Source organism: Cetorhinus maximus, chromosome 29 (genome assembly GCF_964194155.1).
Source record: "Cetorhinus maximus chromosome 29, sCetMax3.hap1.1, whole genome shotgun sequence".
NCBI classification, from domain to species: domain Eukaryota; kingdom Metazoa; phylum Chordata; class Chondrichthyes; order Lamniformes; family Cetorhinidae; genus Cetorhinus; species Cetorhinus maximus.
This window is the reverse complement of record NC_135907.1, coordinates 19,406,147-19,431,013: the sequence shown is the minus strand read 5'-3', so window position 1 is coordinate 19,431,013 and position 24,867 is coordinate 19,406,147. Positions and strand designations below refer to the sequence as shown.

General features: G+C 44.4%; 2 protein-coding genes across 5 annotated transcripts in view; one reads left to right on the top strand and one right to left on the bottom strand.

Moving 5' to 3' along the window:
• The window catches only part of LOC144669510 (excitatory amino acid transporter 2-like), a 50,019-nt gene extending 41,507 nt beyond the window's left edge, over positions 1-8,512 (top strand). For both annotated transcript variants that reach the window (XM_078531977.1, XM_078531978.1), the window contains exons 9-11: positions 1,541-1,675; positions 5,624-5,855; positions 8,054-8,512. In XM_078531977.1, coding sequence (XP_078388103.1) covers positions 1,541-1,675; positions 5,624-5,855; positions 8,054-8,212 — 526 coding nt within the window. In that variant the 3' untranslated portion in view covers positions 8,213-8,512. The remainder of the gene's footprint in view (positions 1-1,540; positions 1,676-5,623; positions 5,856-8,053) is intronic.
• Positions 8,513-14,168: 5,656 nt separating this feature from the next.
• The window catches only part of LOC144669362 (epidermal growth factor receptor kinase substrate 8-like protein 1), an 84,222-nt gene continuing 73,523 nt past the window's right edge, over positions 14,169-24,867 (bottom strand). For all 3 annotated transcript variants that reach the window (XM_078531737.1, XM_078531735.1, XM_078531736.1), the window contains 3 exons: positions 23,999-24,179; positions 18,660-18,792; positions 14,169-16,577 (listed from right to left, as the gene is read on the bottom strand). In XM_078531737.1, the coding sequence (XP_078387863.1) occupies positions 16,491-16,577; positions 18,660-18,792; positions 23,999-24,179 (401 nt within the window). In that variant the 3' untranslated portion in view covers positions 14,169-16,490. The remainder of the gene's footprint in view (positions 16,578-18,659; positions 18,793-23,998; positions 24,180-24,867) is intronic.

The following is a 24,867-nucleotide window of genomic DNA, read 5'->3' as shown; positions in this document are numbered from 1 at the left end:
GACGGTGGGGCGGGCGAGTCAGAGACCACCCCGCCAGTGACATGGCGTGTTTCCCGGGAATGCATAATTAATAAGGCAGGAAATTCCTCCCTGCCTTTCTCTGTAATCTCCTCCAGCCCCACAACCCTCCAGATATCTGCACTCCTCTTTAATTCTGGTCTCTTGAGCATCCCTCATTCAATCGCTCCACCATTGGTGGCCGCACTTTCAGTTGCCAAGGTCCTAAGCTCTGAAATTTCCTTCCTAAACCTCTCCATCTCACTACCCTGCTTTCTTTGTTTAAGACACTCCATTGATCATCTGACTAGTATCTCCTTACGCAACTCAGTGTAATGTTTTGTGTAATAATGCTCCTGGGAAGCACTTTGGGATATTTCATTACATTGTTACGGTGTTGGTCAAGAACAGTAACATTTTTTTAAGAAAAAGAAAGAATCCAAAATTCCAGTTATTTACTGAAAGAATGAAACCATAAGATTCCCCGCTTTACAAGACAAAAAATTACTATACAAGAGTCAATCAAAGCAAACACTGAATGCTATCGTAGGTAACCACCTATATTCTAAAACTCAGAATCAACATAAGTTGAACATGAATTAACAGGAAAATTGCAGTCGATTATAAACTGTAAGTTACACATTAAATGGAAGGTACAACTAAGACAGATCTTATGAATTGGTTCGGCCGTCCACTCAGCATATACGTCATCAATCTGTCACAAAGTCCTTCAAAACTTCTTCACAGAGAATTTCAGCTCCTCTTCTTCTAGGATTTAGCCTGATCCTCAGCCAACAGCGGAACACAACCAACCTGAATTCCACAGGCACAGTCTTCACCAAAAATGGCACACGTTTGCAGAACTTCCTCAACTCTGCTTATGATGGTCTGAATGGCGTAGATCCACCGATGTTATCCCCAAGTAACAGAAACTGCTGCAGCAACTGTATATTTGCCTAGTCTCAGCTTTTGGATTGATCCTTCGTCTTCAGCCTGCCTGTACTGCACCGCTGGAATCACCAATATCAGTCTCTCCAGAAGTTCTGGTTTCCAATCTCAGTTTCAGTCTTACTTTCCTTAGAAACTGGACAAGTCAGTTTCCTTTCTCAGTTTCCCCTTTCAATTAGGGTCTGTTTCAAAAAAAAAATACAAGCTTTCAAAACACACTCAATAACGAAGTTAAAGGTGCTATAAAAATATAACTTGTTGTTGTTTCCCTCAATGAATTTGCTGGATCAGTAACATCACCACTGGACTACTGTCCCACCATATGAATCTCTGTTTTCCTAATCAGGAATGAGCAAGTCAGCTTGTAACACTGGTTAAGAAATGCATATTCGCAATGCCAGAAGCTGTGATGCCCCCACAGAGGAATATACTGCCAATGCTCATTCAGCTAAGAAGCTGGAGGTGACTGGTATCCTGTGGAGTCCTGCCTCAGGTTCATTGGGCACAGTCTATGGAGATGGCGAATGAATGGGTAACCAATCTTTTGCATATGTTTTCTAAGTTTATTCCCTGTTCTTTTTTTCCCCCTTGCTAGCCTGACTGCTACCTTGGCAAGTGTCGGAGCTGCCAGCATTCCTAGTGCTGGCCTTGTGACAATGCTCCTGATTTTGACAGCAGTGGGGCTTCCGACCCAGGATGTCAGCCTTCTCATCGCAGTTGACTGGCTACTGTGAGTAGACCCTGTTGTATTTATATGTTTGCCTAATACAAACTTACCAATCTCACATAGGACTGGCAAACTAAATGTAGGCTCAGTTTATTTGAAGACATAGTACAGGATTGCTCAACAGACAGATTTACTATAAAGTTTCAACAGCTATTGTTAACAGGAAAGTACAGCTGCAATTCCTTAACACCACATGCTGCTAACGAAATTGAAAGCTGCTCTGAACAATGTCTGCTGGTCACATGGTTTACATCCCGGCTGCTTACTCATTAGCATATTCTCTTTTAAAGCTATATCACAACAGATCCAAGCAGGGTGATTCCGAAGATCAAGCTAAAAGTGAAATGCAGACCTGGAGGATGAGAATGGGGATATAGGAAGGAACATGGGAGCAAAGGGACAGGAGCAAGCCATTCATAGCATAAGGCCATAAGACATAGGAGCAGAAGTGGGCCATTCGGCCCACCAAGTCTGCTCTGTCATTCAATGAGATCATGGCCGATCAGATAATCCTCAACTCCACTTTCCTGCCTTTTCCACATAACCCTTGATTCCCTTACTGATTAAAAATCTGCCTATCTCAGCCTTGAATACACGTAACGACCCAGTCTCTACAGCCCTCTGCAGTAAAGAATTCCACAGATTATTACCCTCTGAGAGAAAAAATTCCTCCTCATCGCTGCCTTAATTGGGTGACCCCTTACTCTGAGATTATGCCCTCTGGTCCTAGACTCTCCCACAAGGGGGAACAACCTCTCAGTATCTACCCTGTCAAGCCCCTCTAAGATTCTTATATGTTTCAACAAGGTCGCCTCTCATTCATCTAAACTCCAATGAGTACAGGCCCAATCTACTCAACTTCTCCTCAAAAGAACATCCCTCCATACCCGGGATCAACCTAGTGAACCTTCTCTGAGCTGCCTCCAATGCTAATATATCTTTCCTTAGATAAGGGGACGAAAACTGTTCACAGTGGTCTAACTCGTGCCTTGTATAGTTTTAGCAAGCCTTCCCTAATTTTATACTTCATTCCCTTTGAAATAAAGGCCAACATTCCATTTGCCTCCCTATTACCTGCTGAACTTGTATATTAGCTTTTTGTGATTCATGCACGAGGACCGCCAAATCCCTCTGTGCAGCAGCTTTCTGCAGTCTTTCTCTATTTAAATAATATTCAGCTCCTCACTTCTCCCTGCTAAAGTGAATAACCTCACATTTTCCCACATTATATTCCATCTGCCAAGTTTTTGCCCACTCACATAACCTGTCTATATCCCTCTGTAGACTCCTTGTATCATCCTCACCACTTGCCTTCCCACCTATTTCTGTGTCATTCGCAAACTTGGCAATAGTACATTCACTTCTCTCATCCAAATCATCAATATATATTGTAAATAATAGTGGCCCCAGCACTGATCCCTGTGGCACTCCACTAGTTACAGGTTGCTATCCTGAAAATGTCTTCCTTGTCCCAACCCTCTGTCTTCCATTAGTTAGCTAATCCTCTATCCATGCTAATATACTACCCTCAACACCATGGGCTCTTATCTTAATAAGTAGCTTTATGTGTGGTACCTTATCGAACGCCTTTTGGAAATCCAAACATATTACATCTACTGGTTCCCCTTTATCTATCCTGCTTGTTACTGCCTCAAAGAATTCTAATAAATTTGTCAGGCATGATTTCCCCTTCATGAAGCCATGCTGACTCTGCTTGGTTACATTATGTGTTTCTAAATGCTATGCTAGTACATCCTTTATGATAGACTCTAACATTTTCCCAAAGATAGACGTTAAGCTAACTGGCCTAAAGTTACCTGTTTTTTGTCTCCCTCCCTTCTTGAATAAGGGTGTTACATTGGAAGTTTTCCAATCCTCTGGGACTTTTCCAGAATCTAAGGATTCTTGGAAGATTACTACCAGTGCATCCACTATCTATGTAGCTACTTCCTATAATATCCTAGGATGCAACTCCATGTCCCCTACAATTCTGGAGCAGGAAAATGAGGATTTCTTTTATTGTTTCAAGGGATGTGGGTGTCACTGGAAAGACCAGCATTTATTGCCCATCCCTAATGGTCTTTGAACTGACTGGTTGCTATTTCAGCAGGCAATTAAGAGTCAACCACCCACATTGCCTTGGGTCTGGAGTCACAACTAGGCAGGGAAAGACAACAGATTTCCAGATGGGTTTTTAACAACAATCTATGATTGCCATGGTCACCATTGCTAAGACTAGCTTTATAATTAGAGTCATAGTCATAGAGGTCTACAACACAGAAAAAGGCCCTTCAGCCCATCGAGTCCGCACCGGTCAAACAAGTACCTAACTATTCTAATCCCATTTTCCAGCACTAGGCCCATAGCCTTGTATGCCATGGCATCGCAATTGCACATCCAAATACTTCTTAAATGTTATGAGGGTTTCTGCCTCTACCACCCTTTCAGGCAGAGTTCCAGATTCCCACCACCCTCTGGGTGAAAAAATTCTTCCTCACATCCCCTCTAAATCTCCTGCCCCTTACCTTAAATCTATGCCCCCTGGTTATTGATCCCTCCACCAAGGGGGAAAGTTCCTTCCTGTCTACCCTATCTATGCCTCTCATAATTTTATACACTTATCCCAGGTTTATTAATTGAATTTAAATTCCACCAGCTGCAGTTGAACCCATGAAAACCCCAGAAAATTAACCTGGGCTTTTAGGTAGGTCAGTGACATTACCATTCTGTCACCATCTCCCTCTACAAGGTGGGAGAGCAGGGATTGGCTCAAAAAGGAAAGAATGAGTTGATTGTGTGTGAAGAACTGAGTTTGAATAAATTGGAAGAGGAATTGCTCCTTTTACACAAACCTGCGGGTGAAACTCATTTCTGGCTGTCCCTTAAAATTTATTAGTGACTGTCTTATATTTATGACCCCTTTGTTGTTGTCTCACCTGCAAGTGGAAACATCTTCTGTCCACCAACCCTATCAAATCCTTTCATAATAGAATCACAGAATGGTTACATCACAAAAGGAGGCTATTCTGCCTATTGTGTCCGTGCTAGTTCTCAGCCAGTCCCACTCCTTAGCTCTTTCCCCAATTCTTTTATTTTTTCAGATGTTTCCCTTTGAAAGTCAATTGAATCTGTCTCCACTGCACCCTTGGGCACTGCATTCCACCTTGTAACAATTCATTGCATAGAAGAATGTACAAGCATATGAATTAGAGGCAGGAGTAGGCCACTCGGCCCCTCGAGCCTGTTCCGCCATTCAATAAAATCATGACTGATCTGATTGTAACCTAAACTCCACATCCCCTCCTACCCCCGATAACCTTTCACCCCTTGCTTATCGAATCTATCTAGCTCTGCCTTAAAAATAATCAAATACACTGCTTCCACTGCCTTTTGAGGAAGAGAGCTCAAAGACTCATGATTCTCTGAGAGAAAAAAAATTCTCCTCACCTCTGTGTTAAATGGACAGCCCCTTATTTTTAAACAGTGACCTCCAGTTCTAGATTTTCCCACAAGAAGAAACATCCTTTAAGTGAATTTAAATTCCACCAGCTGCCAGAGTGGGATTTGAACCCATGCTCCCACTAGGCTGGGCCTCTATGTGCTTAGGGCAGTGATGCTGCCACTAAGCCACTATCTCCTCCAGGTACATGTTTCCTCTCATGTCATCTTTAATTCTTTTGCCATTTACATTAAATCAGTGTCTTCTTATTCTTGACCCTTCCTCCATTGGGAACGGTTTTTTTTCTGAACACACCATATGGCTCCCTCATGGGTTTGAACACCTCGATCAAAGACCTCTATCACCCTCAATATTCTCTTTCTTAGAGAAACGAGGCCCAGTCTGTTCAATCTTTTCTGATTGGTATAATCTCTCAGTTCTAGTGTCATTTTAATTAATGATGGTCTTGTTTTCAGGCTCTTTGCCTTTTACACATTTCTTTGTATTTACAGTGATCGTATGAGAACATCGGTGAATGTGGTTGGCGACTCGTTCGGGGCTGGGATAGTGTATCATCTGTCCGAGTTAGAGCTGGCGGCCATTGATGCCCAGCATTCCGATCAAAATGACCTGGAAATGATTAAGCTCCGGCCATCGCTCGATGATGAGAAGATGTACAAGATGGAGATCACAACCCTGCTTCCGTATGCGGGATATAACTCAATACCAACTGACGATTACGAAGTAAAGTTTCCTTTTGTTTCATTTTCTAGGGTTTGATGTACCTGTTGGAGAAAGAACCTGTCTTTATGTAGCATCTTTCACGACCGTATTACTTCTCTAAGTGCTTTACAGCCAATGGTGTATTCTTGCAGCGTGCTCACTGTTTGATACAGGGAACCTCAAGGTCTAATAAACAGCAATGTGCTAATGACCAGCTAATGTTTGTAGTGATGTTGACTGAGGGATAAATATTGACCAGGACACCAGGCAGAACTCCCCCGTTCTTGTCCAAATGGATCCTTTCTGCCCACCTGAGAGGGCAGATGGGGGTCCTCTGGCAGTGTTGCACTCCTTCAGTACTGCTCTGGAGTGTCAGCCATTCTTTGCAACCCTTGTAGGATATTCTCTTCACTTGGGTTTCTCCATACAGACATATTAAAGTCTTGGAAAACTACTCCTGTTGGCGAATTTTGGTTTAGAAATCATAGAAAATTTACAACACTGAAGGAGACCATTTGGCCCATCGTGTCTATGCTGGTTGGCAAAGAGTGATCCAACCTACCCATACTTTCCTGTACTTGGTCTGTAGCTTTGAAGATCACGTCTCCTCAAGTAGGCATCCAAATACTTTTTAAACATGTTGAGGGTTTCTGTCTGCACAATCCTTTCAGGCTGTGTGTTTCAGATCCCAAACACCCTCTGGCTGAAAAGAAATTTCCTCAACTCCCCTTTAATCTTTCTGTCAAGCATTTTAAATCTATGCTTCCTGGCTATTGACCTCTCTGCTAAGGGAAAAAGTTAATTCCTATTTAGTCTATCTAGGCCCCTCATAATTTTATGCAGCTCAAGTAAATCTCCCATTGGCCTCCTCTGTTCCAAAGAAAACACCCCAGCCTATTCAATCTTTCCTAATACCTAAAATTTTCCAATCCTGGCAACATCCTGGTAAACCTCCTCTGCACCGTCTCCAGTGTGATCACATCTTTCCTGTAATGCAGTGACCAGAATTCTACGTGGTACTCAAGGTGTCGCCTAACTAGTATTGGAGACCAGGGTTACCCCTTCAGTAGTTTTTTTCCTTCTTTCATTGGATGTTGGTGTTGCTGGTAAGGCCAGAATTTATTGCCCATCCCTAATTGCCCCTTGAGAAAGTGGTGATGAGCCGACTTCTTGAGCCGCTGCAGTCCATCTGGTGTAGGTACACCCACAGTGCTGTTAGGGAAGGAGTTCCAGGATTTTGACCTAGCGACAGTGAAGGAACAATAATATAGTTCCAAGCTAGGATGGTGTGTGGTTTGGAGGAGAACTTGCAGGTTGTGGTGTTTCCATGCATTTGCTGCCCTTGTTCTTGTAGGTGGTAGAGGTCGTGAGTTTGGAAGGTGCTGTTGAAGGAGCCTTGATGAGCTGCTGCAGTACGTCTTGTAGGTGGTACACACTGCTGCTACTGTGCATCGGTGGTGGAGGGGGACTGAATGTTTAAGTTGGCTGTTATGTTGCCAGTCAAGTGGATTGCTTTGTCCTGGATAGTGTCGAGCTTCTTGAGTGTTGTTGGAGCTGCACTCATCCAGGCAAGTGGGGAGTATTGCATCACAGTCCTGACTTGTGCCTTGTAGATAGTGGACAGGCTTTGGGGAGTCAGGAGGTGAGTTACTCACCGCACAAGTCCCAGCCTCCGACCTGTTCTTAGAACAAAGAACAAAGAAAAGTACAGCACAAGAACAGGCCCTTCAGCCCTCCAAGCCTGCGCCGATCTTATTGTCTGTCAAACTAAAACATTTTTGCACTTCCGGGGTCTGTATCCCTCTATTCCCATCCTATTCATGTATTTGTCAAGCTGCCTCTTAAACACCACTATCATACCTGCTTCCACCACCTCCTCTGGCGAATTCCAGACACTCACTACCCTCTGCGTAAAAAACTTGCCCCGCACATCTCCTCTAAAGTTTTCTCCTTTCACCTTAAATCTATGTCCCATAGTAATTGCCTCTTCCAACCTGGGAAAAAGCTTCTTGTAGCCATGTTATTTATATGGCTGGTCCAGTTCAATTTCTAGTCAATGGTAACCCCCAGGTTGTTGATAGTAGGGAATTCAGTGATGGTAATGCCATTGAATGTCAAGGGGAGATGGTTAGATTCTCTCTTGTTGGAGATGGTCATTGCCTGGCACTTGTGTGGCACGAATGTTACTAACCACCGCTTATGGTAATATCTCATCACAGACCACAGATATCAAGAATGATGGCACTGAGCAAGATGACACTGATCCAGGAGAACTGAAGGAGCCAGAAGAAATGAATAATGAAGAAACAAACAAAATGCCCAATTGTGATAAGGAAAAAGGATATGTAAAGAGGGATGAAAATGCAGAAGAGGAATAATCTGGTTCTGTGAATTTTTTAAGAAGTCTTTTCCCTTCTTAGAGACCAAGAGAAAATGTAGTTTTAAATAGATGCACACTTTGTAACCAACCCTGTGTTAGATGGCTAACTTATATTGCTGGTAAGGTCTGTCAGATGGGTTCCCACATTAAGTTTTAATAAATAAGGAACTACAGTACAGCTTAGGGCTGCCAACTCTCCAGGATTACCCTTGAGTCTCCAGGACTTAAAGATGAACCCCCTGGACCCTACTCTGAGCAACCCAGGAGAAAAATCAAAGGGACTTACAAATGGTGTCTTTTTTTTTTAGATTGCCATTGACACTTTTGTTTGCAGGTTATCAAAATAATGGGCGGTGGGAGGGGGTGGGGGGGTGGGGGGGTGGGGGGGTAAGAAAAGCTGGTTGCTCGCAGTCAGGGATCATCCAATCAGGCAATCAAGAGTCTATTTGCTTTCCAATTGGACAGGGGTGGGTGGGGTGCCACAAGAATGGGCATCTTGGGCAACCAATGGCAGGGACTGGGGGCAGACGGAGGTAATGCAATCTCACCTCCAGGAATATGTCCAAGTAGAGTTGGCGGCCCTAGTGTGCAGTTGCTTAAATCTTGTGGGAAAGACTGACATCTTGATGGGAGAGAGGGGTCAGGGGGATGTGAGATCGTGCGAGATGATCAGCTGAGCCAAGAAAAGACGGAAAGAAAGAAGATGGTGTGAGAGAAAGGAAGCAATAGTGAAACTGTGTATATATATTTGTGTGTGTGTGTGTTTGTTGCTAAATGTGTCACTTGTATTTAATTGATGTGAGCTGATAATGTGTATGTACATAATTCCAACAATATTGTTTAGACGCAATTTACAGTTTAGAATAAGGTTTCTTTTTTTTTCCAAATCTGTTGTAAATTTTGAGTTGCTCAGTCAGAATCGATCCGATGAATCCTATGGCATTGGGTCAAGGAGAATGATGAACGTTCCTTCACTAGCAGGGCGACACCATTGCTTCTTTACCATGCAGTGCATTATGGGAAGGATGACCTCATTGTAGTCTTGGCACCTTGGTTCAGCAGCCAGTAGATCTCCTTATCTCGTTGAGTCAAATTACGCCTTTATTTGTGGGTCGGCTTTGCAACGGACCACCAGAGTTGGCCTCGAAACTCTGGGTTTTGGAGCATGTTGTAGGATAATCCTTACTTGCTTTAGCCATCAGCTTAAACACAATGTCAATCAAAGACCCATGTCTGAGGAAAGATTTGCCACATAGGGCTTTTGGTCTCGGCCAGTGGAAGTGGAAAGGTAATCTTTTAGAATCTAAGATAGTGCAGAAAGAGTAACTCTGGGACATTACATCAAACTGAACTGTGACAGCAAAGGGCACGAGTTGACCTAGAAAAAATGCATAGGAAGAGCAATTAACACACTGGAACTGATTCTCAAGTACTGAACCCTGGAATCACTTAAGACATAATTGGGGTGCTGTAATGAGACTCGTTCTAAAAGGAGGTGACGAGAGGACTCGCCTCCCCCATCTGTATAAATCTTGGGGTGTCACAGGATCCTACAGAAAAGAAAGCATCCATTCTGCCCATCGTGCCTGTGAACGAGTTGTCCAATTAGTACCATTCAACAGTTTATTCCCCCAAAAACCTGCAAATTAGTCCTTTTCAAGTGTAATTGCCTCTGAAAGCTCCTATGAAACCTGATTGCCTTGCCTTTTTAGCCAGTATAATCCAGGTCATAACAGCCTGTGTGTGAAGAAATTTCTTCTCATTTTCCCCACTGGTCCTGTTGTCAATTATTTTGAAGCAATGACCTATAGTCACTGACCCACTTGACAGAGCAAATAGCCTGTCCCTACTCACTCGATCAAAGCCCTTCATAATTTTAAATACCCCCTGAAAACCCACGTTGGGCATGGGTGAAGATACTGGACTTTGGTGCCATTCCAATTCACTTAAGTGTCAGCCATGGCTCCATTGGCGTTACTGTCATGCCACTCCATAACTGCTCTACAGCAAAGTGTCTTCAAACCAAACTAATGAGAAACCCATCCAGATGGACCTTACGAACATGCGAACATATGAAATAGGAGCAGAAGTAGGCCATTCGGCCCCTTGAGCCTGCCCCGCCATCCAATAAGATCGTGGCTGATCTGTTTGAGTTTCGAATTCCACATTCCCATTGGCCCCCAATCACCTTTGATTCCCTTGCCCAACAAGAATCTATCTACCTCCGCCTTAAAAATATTCAGTGATCCCGCCTCCAGCGCCTCCTGAGGCAGAGAGTTCCAAAGTCGCACAACCCTCAGAGAAAAAATTTCTCCTCACCTCTGTCCTAAAAGGGCGACCCCTAATTTTAAAACAGTGCCCCCTAGTTCTGGACTCACCCACAAGAAGAAACATCCTTTCCACGTCCACCTTGTCGAGGCCGTTCAGGATCTTATATACTTCAATCAAATCACCCCTCACTCTTCTAAATCTGTCTGCCTAATGTGATGTGGGCACTCTCTTCAGGGGAAACACCATCAAAAACTGCAAACAAAACGCTGGAGTTTTCCTTTATAGAGGAATAGAAATGAAAAGCAAAGAAATTTGTGCTAAACTTCCACAAAACATTGGCTGAACCCATTTGATGCACAGTTCTGCTCTCCGAGTTACAAAAAAAGCACATACAGTCACTGGCGAAGGTGCAAGAACGATTTACCAGAGGTTGTAGCCATCGGGAGACGCTGGACAAACTGGGGCTTTGTTTTCTCTAGAAAATTGAAAACTGTGGGTTGATATGACTGAGGCCTTTAAGGTTTTGATCGGGTATTTGTGGGAAAGACCAAAACTAGGGGCCATAAATATGAGATAGCCACTAATAAATCCAATCGGGAATTCAGGAGAAACTTCTTTACCCAGAAAGTGGTGAGATTGTGGAACTCACTACCGCAGGGAGTGGTTGAGGTGAATAATTTGGAAGAATTTAAAGATAAACTAGATAAATATTGGTGGGGGGGTGGGGGAGTAAGGAATAAAAGGATATTTTGATAAGGTGAGAGGAAACAAGGTGGAGGAAGCTCATGTGGAACATAAAATGCTGCCATTGAATGGTTGGATCTAATGATCTGTTTCTGTGCTGTAAATTCTAAGTAATACCCCTAAAGTAAAACTTTAGGCAGGAGCTGAGAACTTAGGGTTGCCAAATGTGTTTAGGGAATCAGTTGGAGTTTAACTAGTTAAAATGGCACAGATTATTGGTAAACCATCAGCTGCCCACCTAATCACAGCAGTCCTATCTGCTGGGCCATTGTTTTGTTAGATAAGAGGGAGGGAAGTGGCAAAGTCTCTCAGGGCTACCCTTCACATCTCATCAACCATCACAAAGAGTGGCCAGTGCTGTGAACCTGTTTAAATTGGATATCTGGTTATCGAGTCTTGACACAGAGAACATTTTTAACTCCAGGTTTCTTACCTGGAGGCAACAGAATCTCACAGAGACATGCAAACACATGAAAGTGAAGGATGCCAAAGGAGTAGCTGGTCTGTTGAGTTTGTTCTAGGCTTCCACGATGTGAATTCTTCAAGCCACCGCCCTCATTCACTGTTCTACTCCAGAAAGCTAGATGGTGAAGGATTCGACCTGAACCTAAATCTTCCTGCACTTTATTACTTTTTATTTACAGAAATGCACATTACAAGCATGCACCTCCAAACCCAAGCACCACAGTTTCAGTCTGCTCTTATATATAGGAGCACAAGTGAATCCCTAGTTAACTGAAAATACTTAAAAACTTAATTATTATACAATTAACATTCGCTTCCGCAGGTTCAGGAAAGATAGCCGATGATCTTCCCAAATCGCCAAATCCAGTTTGAAACCAGTTTTTGCTTACAGACACGCTGGGACCTGGCACAGCGGGTGAAAGACAGAAAGATGGCAGGGTAATAAGTCACCAAAAACCTCAAAAATTAAGGTCTCCATGTCACGCGAGATAGGACAAAACGGGAAATGGATTTTAAAAGGAAAACCTTAGTTTTGGATTCTGTTTCCTTTGGGGAACATTTCAGACAACACAGCAAAAGCGAGCTCTCCATGCAACACCAGACAGGTGGCATGCCTGCCAGTCTAGTGGGGGCTACAACTCTCTCACTGGGCTGACCGGGCCTACTGAAGGGAGCTGGTTCTCATCACCCAGTGTGTGTGTGTATGTGTGTGTGTCTCTTTATAATATATTGCCCTATAGTTGCAGTTCTGTAGCTGGTAGCGGTCATTCAGTTCTGTTCATTATGTGCCATGTACTGTATTCACTGCTCTCTTGGTGTTCCTGAAGTAACTGTTATTTTGTTCTTTTAATAAACATTTGGGTGCTGTTCCATCACAGAACACTTTTTCCATTCCTTTTTGTTGTATTGTGTCCGAACAATTATTTGCACAACTATTTGCAAGTGAGTGCATGTACTTATGGGCAGAATTTTGCCCTCGTCGGGCGGGCCTGGGAGTGGTCATACTGCTCACGATTGGGCCCCGACATGGATTTCACGCTGGCTGGCCAAGTAACGGCCAGTCAATGTGAAACGCGCGCTTGGCGCCGCCCAGGGCGGGGGAGGCAGGAGCGCGAGCGCTGAAGTTCGCACATGCCCGTGGGTGCGTGCAGTAAAAGCTCCCTGAGGCACAGATCTGCCTAAGGGAGCTGAAGATTTTTATTCATATAAATGAAGAATTTAAAAATAGTGAAGACATGTCCCCTCATGTGACTCTGTCATGTAAAATATGAATGCATATTTGATCACTGGGTGAAACCTCATCCCGCCCGTGGATGAGGTTTCACCAAAAATGCAAAGGCCGCTTGGCCTTCTCGCCCGTCCGTCGAACGAACGGTTGGCAGCGTAAAAATTCAAGTCAATTAGTTCCTTAAAGACATTAAAAGGCCACTTAATTGTCGGCGCGTGCCCGCCGACCGAAATATCGTGCGAGCTGACGTTGCGACACTTGCCCGACGCCATCGTGCATCATTTTATGCTCGTTCGAATTGGGTGCATGCCTGCCCGAGGAGCGCTATATTCTACTCTATGTGTGTGAGGGCGCACAAGGAGTAGAAGAGTAAGGAATAAAAGCAAGATACCACAGATGCTGGAGATCTGAAATAAAAACAGGAAATGATGGGATACCTCAGCAGGCCTGACAGCATCTGTGGAGAGAGAAACAGGGCTAATGTTTCGAGTCCATATGACTCCTCTTCAGGGCTAAAGAGAAGTAGAAATGTGATGGAATTTAGACTGTTTAACGGGGGTGGAGCAGGTAAAGCTGGATAGAAGGTCAGCAATAGGCGGGCACTAAGGAGAGATTGACAAAGATGTCATGGACAGAAGACAAAGGGAGTGTTAATGGTAGTGGTGAAGACTAAAGAAGGTGCTGATAGTGGCACAAAGGTAAGAAAGCAGAATGTGTGAATAGCAGAACAAGGGTCAGCACCCTATGAAAGAACAAGAAGGAACAAGTGCCAGATGGCCCTCTTGCAGAGGGTGGGGGGAGGGTGTGGTGGTTGAGGAAAAGGATAGAAAAAGGGATTTAAAATGGGGATATTTACACATTCTGCTTTATTACCTTTATGCCACTGTTTATATCTTCTTTAGTCTTCATCACTACCATTAACACTACCGTTGTCTTGTGAATTAGTGCAGTTAAGAATCTGGTAAATGGTTACCTCTAGGATGTTGATGATAGGGGATTCAACGGTGGCACAATGCCATTGAATGTCAAGGGGCGATGGTTAGATTCTCTTTTGTTGGAGATGGTCATTGCCTGGCACTTGCGTGGCATGAGGGATGGGCTGGATGTTTGGATGGAATATTCTCATCCCAATAATGCTCTTTCATCGGCAAGCAGAGAGAAGAAGATAAATAAATACATTTCCACAAATGAAGACATTTGGAGTGTACAGCACTGATTGCAGTAACACTAAACCAAGCACAGCACATTTTCATTGTCTGTCTCTGTACATTTTATTGACTTTATACAGAAGGAAGCAGACACCAGCACAACCTTTCCTGGTTCCAAACTGAAAAATAAATAGCAGCTTTCGAGTTCAATGGCCATAATCCGTTTATCATCATTCAGGGCGAACTCAGGCTTCTATGTAGAAGGTAAAATCTGTAACAAATCACCAACTGCATGAATAGCAACTACAGCGCCAAGAGAGGGAAGCTCATTTTTCAATGTTAAATAACCATCACCGCTGAATTCCACTGCAGAATTTCTCGGCACAATCCTGCATTCTGGCTATTGATTCTTATACCTGATTAAGAGTCATTGTTATATAATAAATACACAGAAGTAATCTTGGCTACATAATTGAGACAAGTGTCGGTTATAAGGCCCCTTGAGCCTGCTCCGTGATTCAATAATGTCATGACTGATCCTCTACCTGAATGCCAATCTCCCGCCATTGCCTTCTAACTCCACCTAACTGAATCCTCACCTTCTCTAGTGATGTGAGCGGTCCGGTACGCACGCTAAAACGTTCTGCTCCTGCCAACTTGTGACTCATTTTCCCCCCATTTCCACCCCCTCCCCCCCTCAATCTGCAGGGCAGGTTGGCAGTCTTGGCATAGCAAACCTTTGCCAGTGGCTTCTAGGAGCAGTCAATTTGCATGGGGTAGAGAGATTAATTGAAGGGTAATCTTGCAGCCCTGGATTCCTTTTTCTTATATGCACACAACAGTATCTGCCATGGAAACCTCCCTTTAAAGGTTTTTTGCTGAAACGAGTCTTAGTTTCCAACAGCTTAAGCTCAAGTATTGCTGGAAAAAGAGACAGGCTGTTGAAGCTTTTCGTCTTGCACTCATCAGGACAGATGCAAGAATGCCAAATTTCAAAAGGGAGCAACAATTTATACTTCATGAGAAAAAGGATGCTGATTGGTTGGCAAGTGGACTCTGGTTGGTCGAGATATTGCCTTGGAGAATGCAGCCGGAAACTATTGTTTTAATTCAAAAAAGGCACAATGCCTGGACATGTTCCTTTTGCCTGCAGAGAACAGGTTCCTGCATATGACTAAATGTAGCTTCAAGCAAGCATAGGTGGGTCTTAAGCTTGCTCTTGGCGCAAGGTCATGGCACTGATTGGCCTTGGTGGTTTCAGGTGCCAATCTGAATGGCATCAAGTTACAAGAGATTTTGGATGCACATGGCCATTCCGCCATTGTCACTGGGTTAATAGCTTAGAATTTCCTACCTAAATGTGGGAGTATCTTCACCACACAGATCGCAAGGGTTCAAAGAGGAAGACCACATCACCCCTACCCTTTCAGGGCAATGAATGCGGTCTTTCCACACCCTGAGAGCAGATGGTAAAAGTGGCGGGGGCGTCATGTTGGTGTCCTTAGGGAGGTGATGGGATTCCTTGTCAATTGGAAGGCTACATTTATAGGAAGGCTGGACTCAGTTCCCTTCAACAACATCTCCGACCAACAAAAGTGGGAGCATTTCCTTTGCACAAAAAAAGAGTTCGCTGTTATAAACATTCAAAGCCACCTTCAGAAATCTTCATCAACCCCACAGTGTAGTGGCATCAAAATTCATGATATATTTATAACTGAATAATAACATATGTGACTACCATGCATACTTTCATAAAAATGCATTTCTGAATATGATTTCAAAATTTTATCAAAAGCTTTTATAATGGTCCATAAATTCAGATTTTTAAAAGAATTCTGAGTTTGCCCGCTCCACCTTCGAAAAGCCACCTGGCAGCAGATTTATTCCTCAGAACCTCCTACCTTCCCCCTCGTCAGGCACGGAGATAAGATGGCAGCCCCTCCCTCTACAGAGCCAAGGTCTCTAGTTTGGTCTCTGCTGGCTCTTGGAGAGTATTGTAGAGGATGCTGTCTTTCTGTAACAATGAGTCATGTTGATGAAGGGAGGTTTGTGAAAATAAATTGCTTCCTTTGTTCAAAACTACTCACTGGTGGCAGCTCCACAATGACCAAATCTTAGACCGCTCTATTGTAATAGAGAGGTGGCCATTTTCCAATCAGCGTGCACAATGACACCAATTTCAGATCAGTACAACTTCATCCTCTAAAATGGCTGATTCTTATCAAAAGGCAATATGTGTGAAGTGAGAGATAATCTACGTTCTATGTACATTTTTTTTTGGTCACTTTTGGTGTTGTGAAGCTTACAATACTAATGTCGCACATCTGCACGCCTGATCATGGCAGCTGAGGTGTCCAAGGACTTGCCTGAAAACAAAAATAATGTCTATGCATTTGGAATAAGTGCATTTTCTCAAGTCCTCACAAGGTTGACATCTTCAATTCGGAATCCACCTTTTTCTTCTGCTTTTGCATTATGGCTTCCAATTCGGTCGCAGTCCGTTGATCCTGTAGGAAATTCATTAACAAGAACACTTTTAGGAATTGGAAAAGGCCTGTTAGACTCAACTGGGCCTTCCATTCTTGATAGTCCCATATAACTGAAAGATTGAGCAAACTTAAGCCTATATTTTCTTGAGTTTGTAAGAATGAGAAGTCATCTAACTCGCAAAATTCTTTAGGGGTTTGACAGGCCAGATGTTGAGAGGATGTTTCCCCTCGCTGGGGAACCCAGAACTAGGGTACCCAGTCTCAGAATTAACAATTGGCCATTTAGGACTGAGAGGAGGAGAAATTTCTTCACTTAGAGAGTTGTGAATCTTTGGAATTTCCTACTCCCAGAGGCCTGTGCATTCTCAACTGTTGAGCACATTCAAGCGATCGATGAATTTTGGGTCCTAAGGGAATTAAGGAATATGGGAATTTCAATATTGCTCTAAAACGAGACATATCGAAGCTTTTCATCACTGGTGCATTTTCCATGGCAACTCCTCTACCAATCACAGTCCATTTGCCAACCAATCAGCGCTCTCTTCTCACACAGTATAAATTGTTGTTTCCCCTTATATTGGTATTCTTGTGAAGTGTCCTTGAGTGCAAAATGAAAAGCTTCGCCGTGTCTCTTTTTTCAGCAATACTCAAGTTCTGTACTACCAAACGGCTATCTGAGTGTGGGAATAGTGCAGGAGGTGGAGTTGAGGTAGAAGATCTTCCATGGTTTTGTTGAGTGGCTGAGCAGGCTCAAAGGGCCAAATGGCCTACTTCTGATCCTATGTCTTATGTTCTTAAGATTGGCCCATTTTCTCATTATATTCCTCAATCCTTTCAAAAATCCATTGAATTATCTCTTGAATCCACATAGACAGCTTGTTTCTCAAGTAACTTCTCTCCTTCAGTCAAAATGTTTGACCTGACTTGTGCCTGTTGGTAATTGAATCCTTCACCACAATGAGCAATTCACTCAGATTCGTTCAAGGCAACCAATGGCCTGACTTGGACAAATATTGTCGTCTCTCCATCATTGCTAGGGCCATATCGTGGAATCCCTTACTGACAACCATCACATTAGCATATTGGGAACAAGCAGCTCAATGGGTTCAAGTGGAAGGCCCACCACCACCTCTTCTGAGCAATCAGACATGGACAATGAATGTGGCCTTTCCAGCCTATTAATGAGCTGAGGGGTAGAGTTTGAGGGGATGGGAAAATGAGTCATGTCCGTACTCGTGTTGCTTAAAGTTTATGGGGACTGAAAATTGGTGCTTTATCTTGCAGACCTCCGCCATAACTTTATCCTAAGTCTGTGGACCAGCCAGGAACGAGGCCTATACCTGGACAGGTAGGTTCCTGGCGTTGCACTACCACTTTTGGATGCCGTCTGAGGGGTGGAAGTCCGCCTGTCTACCCCAAACAAGGCCACTGACATGGGGAAAGGGGTGGAATTGCGGGGCAGGGACTCCCTTCAACAGGATTTCCCACAAACTTAGCCCTCACAGGCAGATAGCAAGACAGGAATTACTCTATGAAAAGAGACACACCTCCATCCAGTTCACCTTCTATTATCCCGGTCATCATACAATGATAATGGAGTTATTGAGTAATCACAGTGATCAATCTCCGTCAATGAGTTTACAACAGACCCAGACATAGGGCTGAATTTCACAGAACACCTATGACTGGGAAACCATGCGTGTGGACACCTAAATTAGGGCGCTGTGCCATTGGTGGCATGTCCGCAGCCGGTCCACCTGCCCTTGCCCCGCCACAATTTTACAGGCAGCGGGGAAGGTGAGGGGTGGGTTGTTTGCCTGTGGCCAATTTGTCACCATAACAACATTCCCTCCACAACCACCTACATTTGCTTCCTACCACCAACCCCATCAACTTAGTGAGGGTGGGAGGATCGAGGGAATGTTTAGTCAGGGATCATGCTCCCTATTTCTATCCAATGAACCTCCATCCCCATCATTGGAAAATTTATCCGTACAGACACTGGATTAACGCAAATTCTTTGATTCTGTCTCCCTAGAATGTCCCATTTTAGACAATGGGCTTCCCCCAATGCTTAAAGCAACAGAATTATCATTTTACCTCGAGCAATGATTTCTGAACCATTATCTGGCTGTAGACACGGGTCCCCTCCTCTGGACTCACTGACCTCAATTCATCTTTCTGCAGTGAGAAGAGCTGAGCACCTGTCAGAATCCCAAGAGAATTCACTGTCCTGGGAGAGACAGAGAGAGAGATATATTTCAGAGCTATGAAGAAATGACATTAGCTTCTATGTATGTAACAGGTTTTATTCACACTGCTTTAAAATGTCAGCTCCATGCTTCTAGCTCTGGCTTCCAGCTCTTTCTCCAGTTTTGTTTACATTTCCCACAGGCTTAACCAATCAAGCACAGTGAGCATCAATTGTAAACAGACTCACATAATCAAACATAGAGCAATTGAATATTACATCTTTGCCCCCCTAGTAAAACTAAGGACCTTATTTTAAATTAAACCACCCTAAACAACAAGCATCTGTACATCGAGTCATTTCTTAAGAGCTCTGCTTATCCATTTTCTCCAAGTATAGAAATAGTTTTTGAGATATGAAAGTCTCCGAATACTACATTGAGATCTATGAATCTGAGGTTGTGGTTCTGTGATCAACTCAATGAGGCAAATGATTAACATCAAAGTCCCTCATTGGTAAATGAAATGTATCCTTGTCACCACCATGTTGTATATTTTGTATCCAGATCTATGCAGAGATGACACTAGTTTCTATGTGTGTAACAGGTTTTAGTCACAGTGCTTTAAAATGTCTACTCCATGTTTCAGCTCATGCTTCCAGCTCTTCCTACAGCTTTGTTTACTTTTCTCTGAGTCCACACCCAGGTTATAAACAATCAAGTGTAGTGAGTATCAATTGTAAACAGACTGACAAAATCAAACACAGAAGTGACTACAGTGATTATGGTGCGTTTCGATCCTAGTGAGAGTAAAGGGGGCGCAATCAGACATTTCCTATTTTTCCACCTCCCAGCTGCCAAATATTTTCAACCTGGCTGAATTGTAGGACAGGACTGAGAGGCGATGATGATAATCCTGAGCTCTGTCCCATAGGAAGCCATGAAACACAGGCCACCTGCAGAATGACATTGGCTGAGGGCTAAGAATAGGCCTCTAAGCCTGACTACTAGGCCAAGAATAGTGTGTGATGTAAGGAGACTACAGAATGGGAAAAGGGATAAAGAGAGGAAGGAGCAAGCATTAAGATAGATGCCAAAAAGGGATTATAGAGGCACTAGAGAAGGTGCCAAAAAAAAAAAGATTTACTGGGATGATACCAGAACTGAGAGGTTATACCTCACAGGCTGTGTCTCTTTTTCCTCAAAGAGAGAAGAGGGGTTTGGACTTATAGAGTCTTTTAGGATTATGAAAGTGTTTGATAGGGTGGACATAGGGAAAATGTTTCCATTTGCTGGGAGATTAGAACTAGAGGCAATCCATATAAGATATGCTCCAGTAAGGATTCAGGAGAAACATCCTTTCCCAGAGAGTGGTGAGAATGTGGAACTCGCTAGTGGTTGGTGTGAGTGGCATTGATGTATTTAAGGGAGGGAGAAAGAAAGGATATGAAGATAGGGCAAGATGAAGTAGCAATGGGAGGAGGCTTGTCTGAAGCGTGAATACAAGCATGGAGCAGTTGGGCCAAATGGCCTGTTTCTGTGCTATAAATACCTAGTCATAGTCCCAAAGGACCATAGGCATCTCTCTCCATTAGAGAGAGGTTTTGGCTGCTTGTAGCTTGAGAGGCACCACTCCACAAGCATGGGGGAAGGTGAGGTAGGGCTTCCATAAATTACCATAGCCGACATGGGGATTAAACCCTTGCTGTTGGCGTCATTCTGCATCACACTCTGGCCATCCAGCCAACTGAGCTAACCGGCTCCCTGTAAATGTTGTATAACATAATAAAACCCCACATACTCAGAACCATGCAATAAAAATAACCATAGCCCATGAGGAATGGGGGCTGCAACAGGGGGAAATGATGGTGGAGTGCTAATGTTACTGGCCTTGTAATCCTAAGGCTGAGGTTAATGCTCGAAGGGCAAGGGGTCAAATCCCAGCAGAGCAGCTGGTGGAATTTAAATTCAACTAATAAATATTATTCTTAAATCTCGAATTGAAAGTTAGTCTCAGTAGTGGTGACCCATGAAACTATCATCGATTATTGTTTTAAAAACCCATCTGGTTCACTAATGTCCTTTAGGGAAGGAAATCTGCCATCCTTCCCTGGTCTGGCCTACATGTGACACCAGACCCACGGCAATGTGGTTGGCTCTTAGCTGCCCTCTGAAATGGCCTAGCAACTCACTCAGTTCAAGGGCAATTAGGGATGGGCAACAAATGGTGGCCATGTCAGCAATGCCCACATCCCATGAAAGAATAAAAAAGAATGTCCTGAGAGGTTTTTACAGAGGAGGCTTATATCCATCAGCGTGGGATCACCCTGTGGCCTCCTGCTTCCAACCAGTCCTTGTCTTATGAGGAAAGGCTGAGCCCATGCTCACAGAACTGCTACAGCACAGAAGGAGGCCATTCGGCCCATCGTATCTACACCAGCTCTCCGCAGGAGCAATTCCCTTAGTGCCATTCCCCCACCTTCTCCCTGTAATGCTGCATATTTTTCCTTTTCAGATAACTATCTAATTCGCTCTTGAATGCTTCAATTGAACCTGCCTCCACCACACTCTCAGGCAGTGCATACCAAACCCTAACCACGCACTGTGTGAAACACTCTCTCCTCATATCACTTTTGCTCCTTTTACTAGTTACTTTAAATCAGTGCCCTTTCGTTCTCAATCCTTTCACGAGTGGGAACAGTTTCTCCCTATCTACTCTGTCCAGATCCTTCATGATTTTGAATACCTCTATCAAGTCTCCTCTCAACCTTCTTTTCTCTAAGGAAAACAGTCCCAACTTCTCCAATCTATCTTCATAACTGAACCTTCTCATCCCTGGAACCATTCGCGTGACTCTTTTCTGCACCCTCTCTAATTCCTTCACATCCTTCCTAAAGTGTGGCACACAGAACGGGATGCTGTACTCTAGCTGATATCGAACTAGTTAGCGACTTATACAAATTAAACATAACCTCCTTGTTTTTGTACGCTATGCCCCTATTAATAAAGTCCAGAATACTGTATGCTTTATTAACTGCTCTCTCAGCCTGTCCTGCCATCTTCTATGGTTTATGCACATGTACACCCAGGTCCCTCTGTTCCTGAACCCCCTTTAGTGTGGTGCCCTTGACCTATTTTAATTGGTCTGTCCATTTTCTTCCTGGCAAAATGAATCACTTCACACTCACGGCGATGAACTTCATCTGCCACCTAGCTTCCCACTCCCCCACCTTGTCTATGTCCCTTTGAAGGTCTACACTCTCCTCCTCACAGTTCACAACGTTTCCAAGTTTTGTATCATCCACAAACTTTGAATTGTGCCCTGTACGCCAAGAGCTAGTTCATTAATATATATCGAGAAAAGCAAGGGTTGCAACACTGGCCCCCGGGGAACTCCAAAACAAACTTTCCTCCAGCATGAAAAAACATCCAATAGCCATGGGTGGAATTTTATGCTGGCGGGATTTCATGTTCCCGCCAAAGTCAATGGACGTTTGAATGGCTTTGCTACGCTTTATAGCCCCGCCCCACCCCACCGCGACGGTGCTGTAAAATCCCGCCCAATACTCTCTGTTTCCTGTCACTCAGCCAATTCCATAACCCTGTTGCTACTGTCCCTTTTATTCCATGCGCTATAACTTTGCTCACAAGTCTGTTGTGCGGTACCCATTGGAGTTTGCAGGAATAAGAGGTGATCTTACTGAAATGTACAAGATGCTGAGGAGGCTTGACAGGGGAGATGCTGAGAGGATGTTTACCCTGGCGGGAGAGGGCTGGGGGGTGGAGGGGTGTTGCTTGGAGCTTGTCGATTCTCTTACAAACATGAAGGAATGCGGAATGTTCCGGTTCTGGCATGCTGGAATATCGAAAAATCTGGAACTAGGTGGCACAATTTCAGAATAAAGGGTCTCGCGTTTAAGACGGAGGTGAGGAGGAATTTCTTCTCTCATCGGGTTGTTCGTGTTTGGAATTTTCTTTCCCAGGGAGCAGTGGAGGCTGGGTGCATTTAAAGGGAAACTCAACATACACATGGGCCAGGATTTTCCCGTCGGCGATTTGGGGGCGGGGCCCGCTCGCCGATGGGAAAATGATGCGGAATGACATTGGGAGGAACGCCATCCCGGTCCCTTTAAATTTTCAGGAAGGTGGGCGGACAGCGAAATCAGCTGTCCGCCCGCCGACATGTCAATGGCCAATTGAGGCCATTGACAGGGTAATTAAAGGCCCTGCCCATCCAACCTTAAGGCTGGCGGGCAGGCCAGGAGCCCCAGCGGGCTTCTGATAATACATGAAACCTCATCCACTGGCGGGATGAGATTTCATGTTCCTTTTTAAAAACTTTAATAAATGTAATGTGATATTTACTAACATGTCCCATCTCGTGTGACATTGTCAAGCGCGAAAGAACGCACTTTGACAGCTAAGGGGTTCCTCCCCCCACAGGAAGCGCTTCCTGTCGGGCAGGCCGCTGGGTGGGCCTTAATTGGCCCGCCTACTCAAAATGGCGGCGGGCCCCGTTTCGGTGGCGGGGGTCGCCTGTCCACCAGCCGCCGAGCCGGTGGGGCCCGCATGCCCACCAAGGGCAAAATTCTGCCCATGAGGGAGAAAGGAAGGATATGATGATAGGACCAGATGAAATAACGATGGGAGGAGGCTTGTATGAAGCATGAATACCAGCATAGAGCAGTTGGGCCGAATGGCCTGTTTTCAGTACTATAAATGCTATATGTATCTAGCCACAATCCCAAAGGACCAATAAGCATCTCTCTCCATTAGAGAGATATTTGAAAATATTCAAGGCTGAATATGTTCAAGTTAGACAGATTTTTGATTGACAAGGAGTCCAGGGTTATGGGGGACAGGCAGGAAAATGGAGTTAAGGCCACATTCAGATCAGCCATGATCTTACTGAATGGCGGAGCAGGCTTGAAGGGCTGAATCCTGTTCCTAATTTTTAGTTTCTCCTCGTCCCTACACTCACGCTATTAACTGCCTGGCACGCCTAACCTCACCATGACCCACCTTCCCACACCAAATGAGCTGACTCCTCATTACCCAATATGATGATCCTTGACTTTTGAGTCAACACCTTTTCCCCCAATTGTGTTCCCCATTTCCTCACTAGTATTTCTCATAATGCAATTATGAATTTTGAATCTGGGTGCTGCTCACATCGGTGTCCGGCGATTAACCTTTAACTCCTATCGAGTAGGACTGGCAGGCCTCTATATGGACAGTGACCCAACTTACAGCTGAGAAAAGCCTTTGGCCTCCAGCCAAGTCTTGACCTCACTCGGAGAGGAATCATAGTTCAGAGGGACTGAGGTATCGAGGGTCTTCTGGACCTGGAATGCCTTATGCTGTGTGGTCCTCCCGTTGGCTATCCTCAGCAACAGCTCTTCATTCATTACAATAAGCTGGGCATTACGCTCTGAGGAAGGAACATATGATGTAGATTACTGTCAGGCTAGACTTGATGGACAACAACATTGGAAAGCATTGACTGTGCTGGCCTGGTAGCTAGGTGCACTGCTCACCGCAGGTACTGATTTTTCCTACTAGCCAGGACCAGACTCATGGACTGTTCACTGAGCTCAACTGGGGCAGCAGAAGAGGGCAAAGCAGCCCAATTAATTGGCACCCCATTTGCTACCTTCAAAATTCACTCCCACCACCAATGCACAGTAGCAGCAGTGTGTACCATCCACAAGATGCACTGCAGCAACTCACCAAGGCTCCTTCGACAGCACCTTCCAAACCCATGGCCTCTACCACTGAGGACAAGGGCAGCAGATAGACACCACCATTTGGAAGTTCCCCTCCAAGCCACTCACCATCCTGACTTGAAAATATATCACCGTTCCTTCACAGTCGCTGGGTCAAAGTCCTTGAGCTCCCTCCCCAACAGCACTGTGGATTTACCCACACCACTTGGACTGCAGCAGTTCAAGAAGGCAGCTCATCACCACCTTCTCAAGGGGAAATTAGGGATGGGCAATAAATGCTGGCCTAGCCAGCGAAGCCCACATCCCGTGAAAGAACCTTGAAAAAAACCCACGGTAACATATGGTGTGTTATTTTATAGTGTATACACTCTTATATCTGGGAACACATAGTGT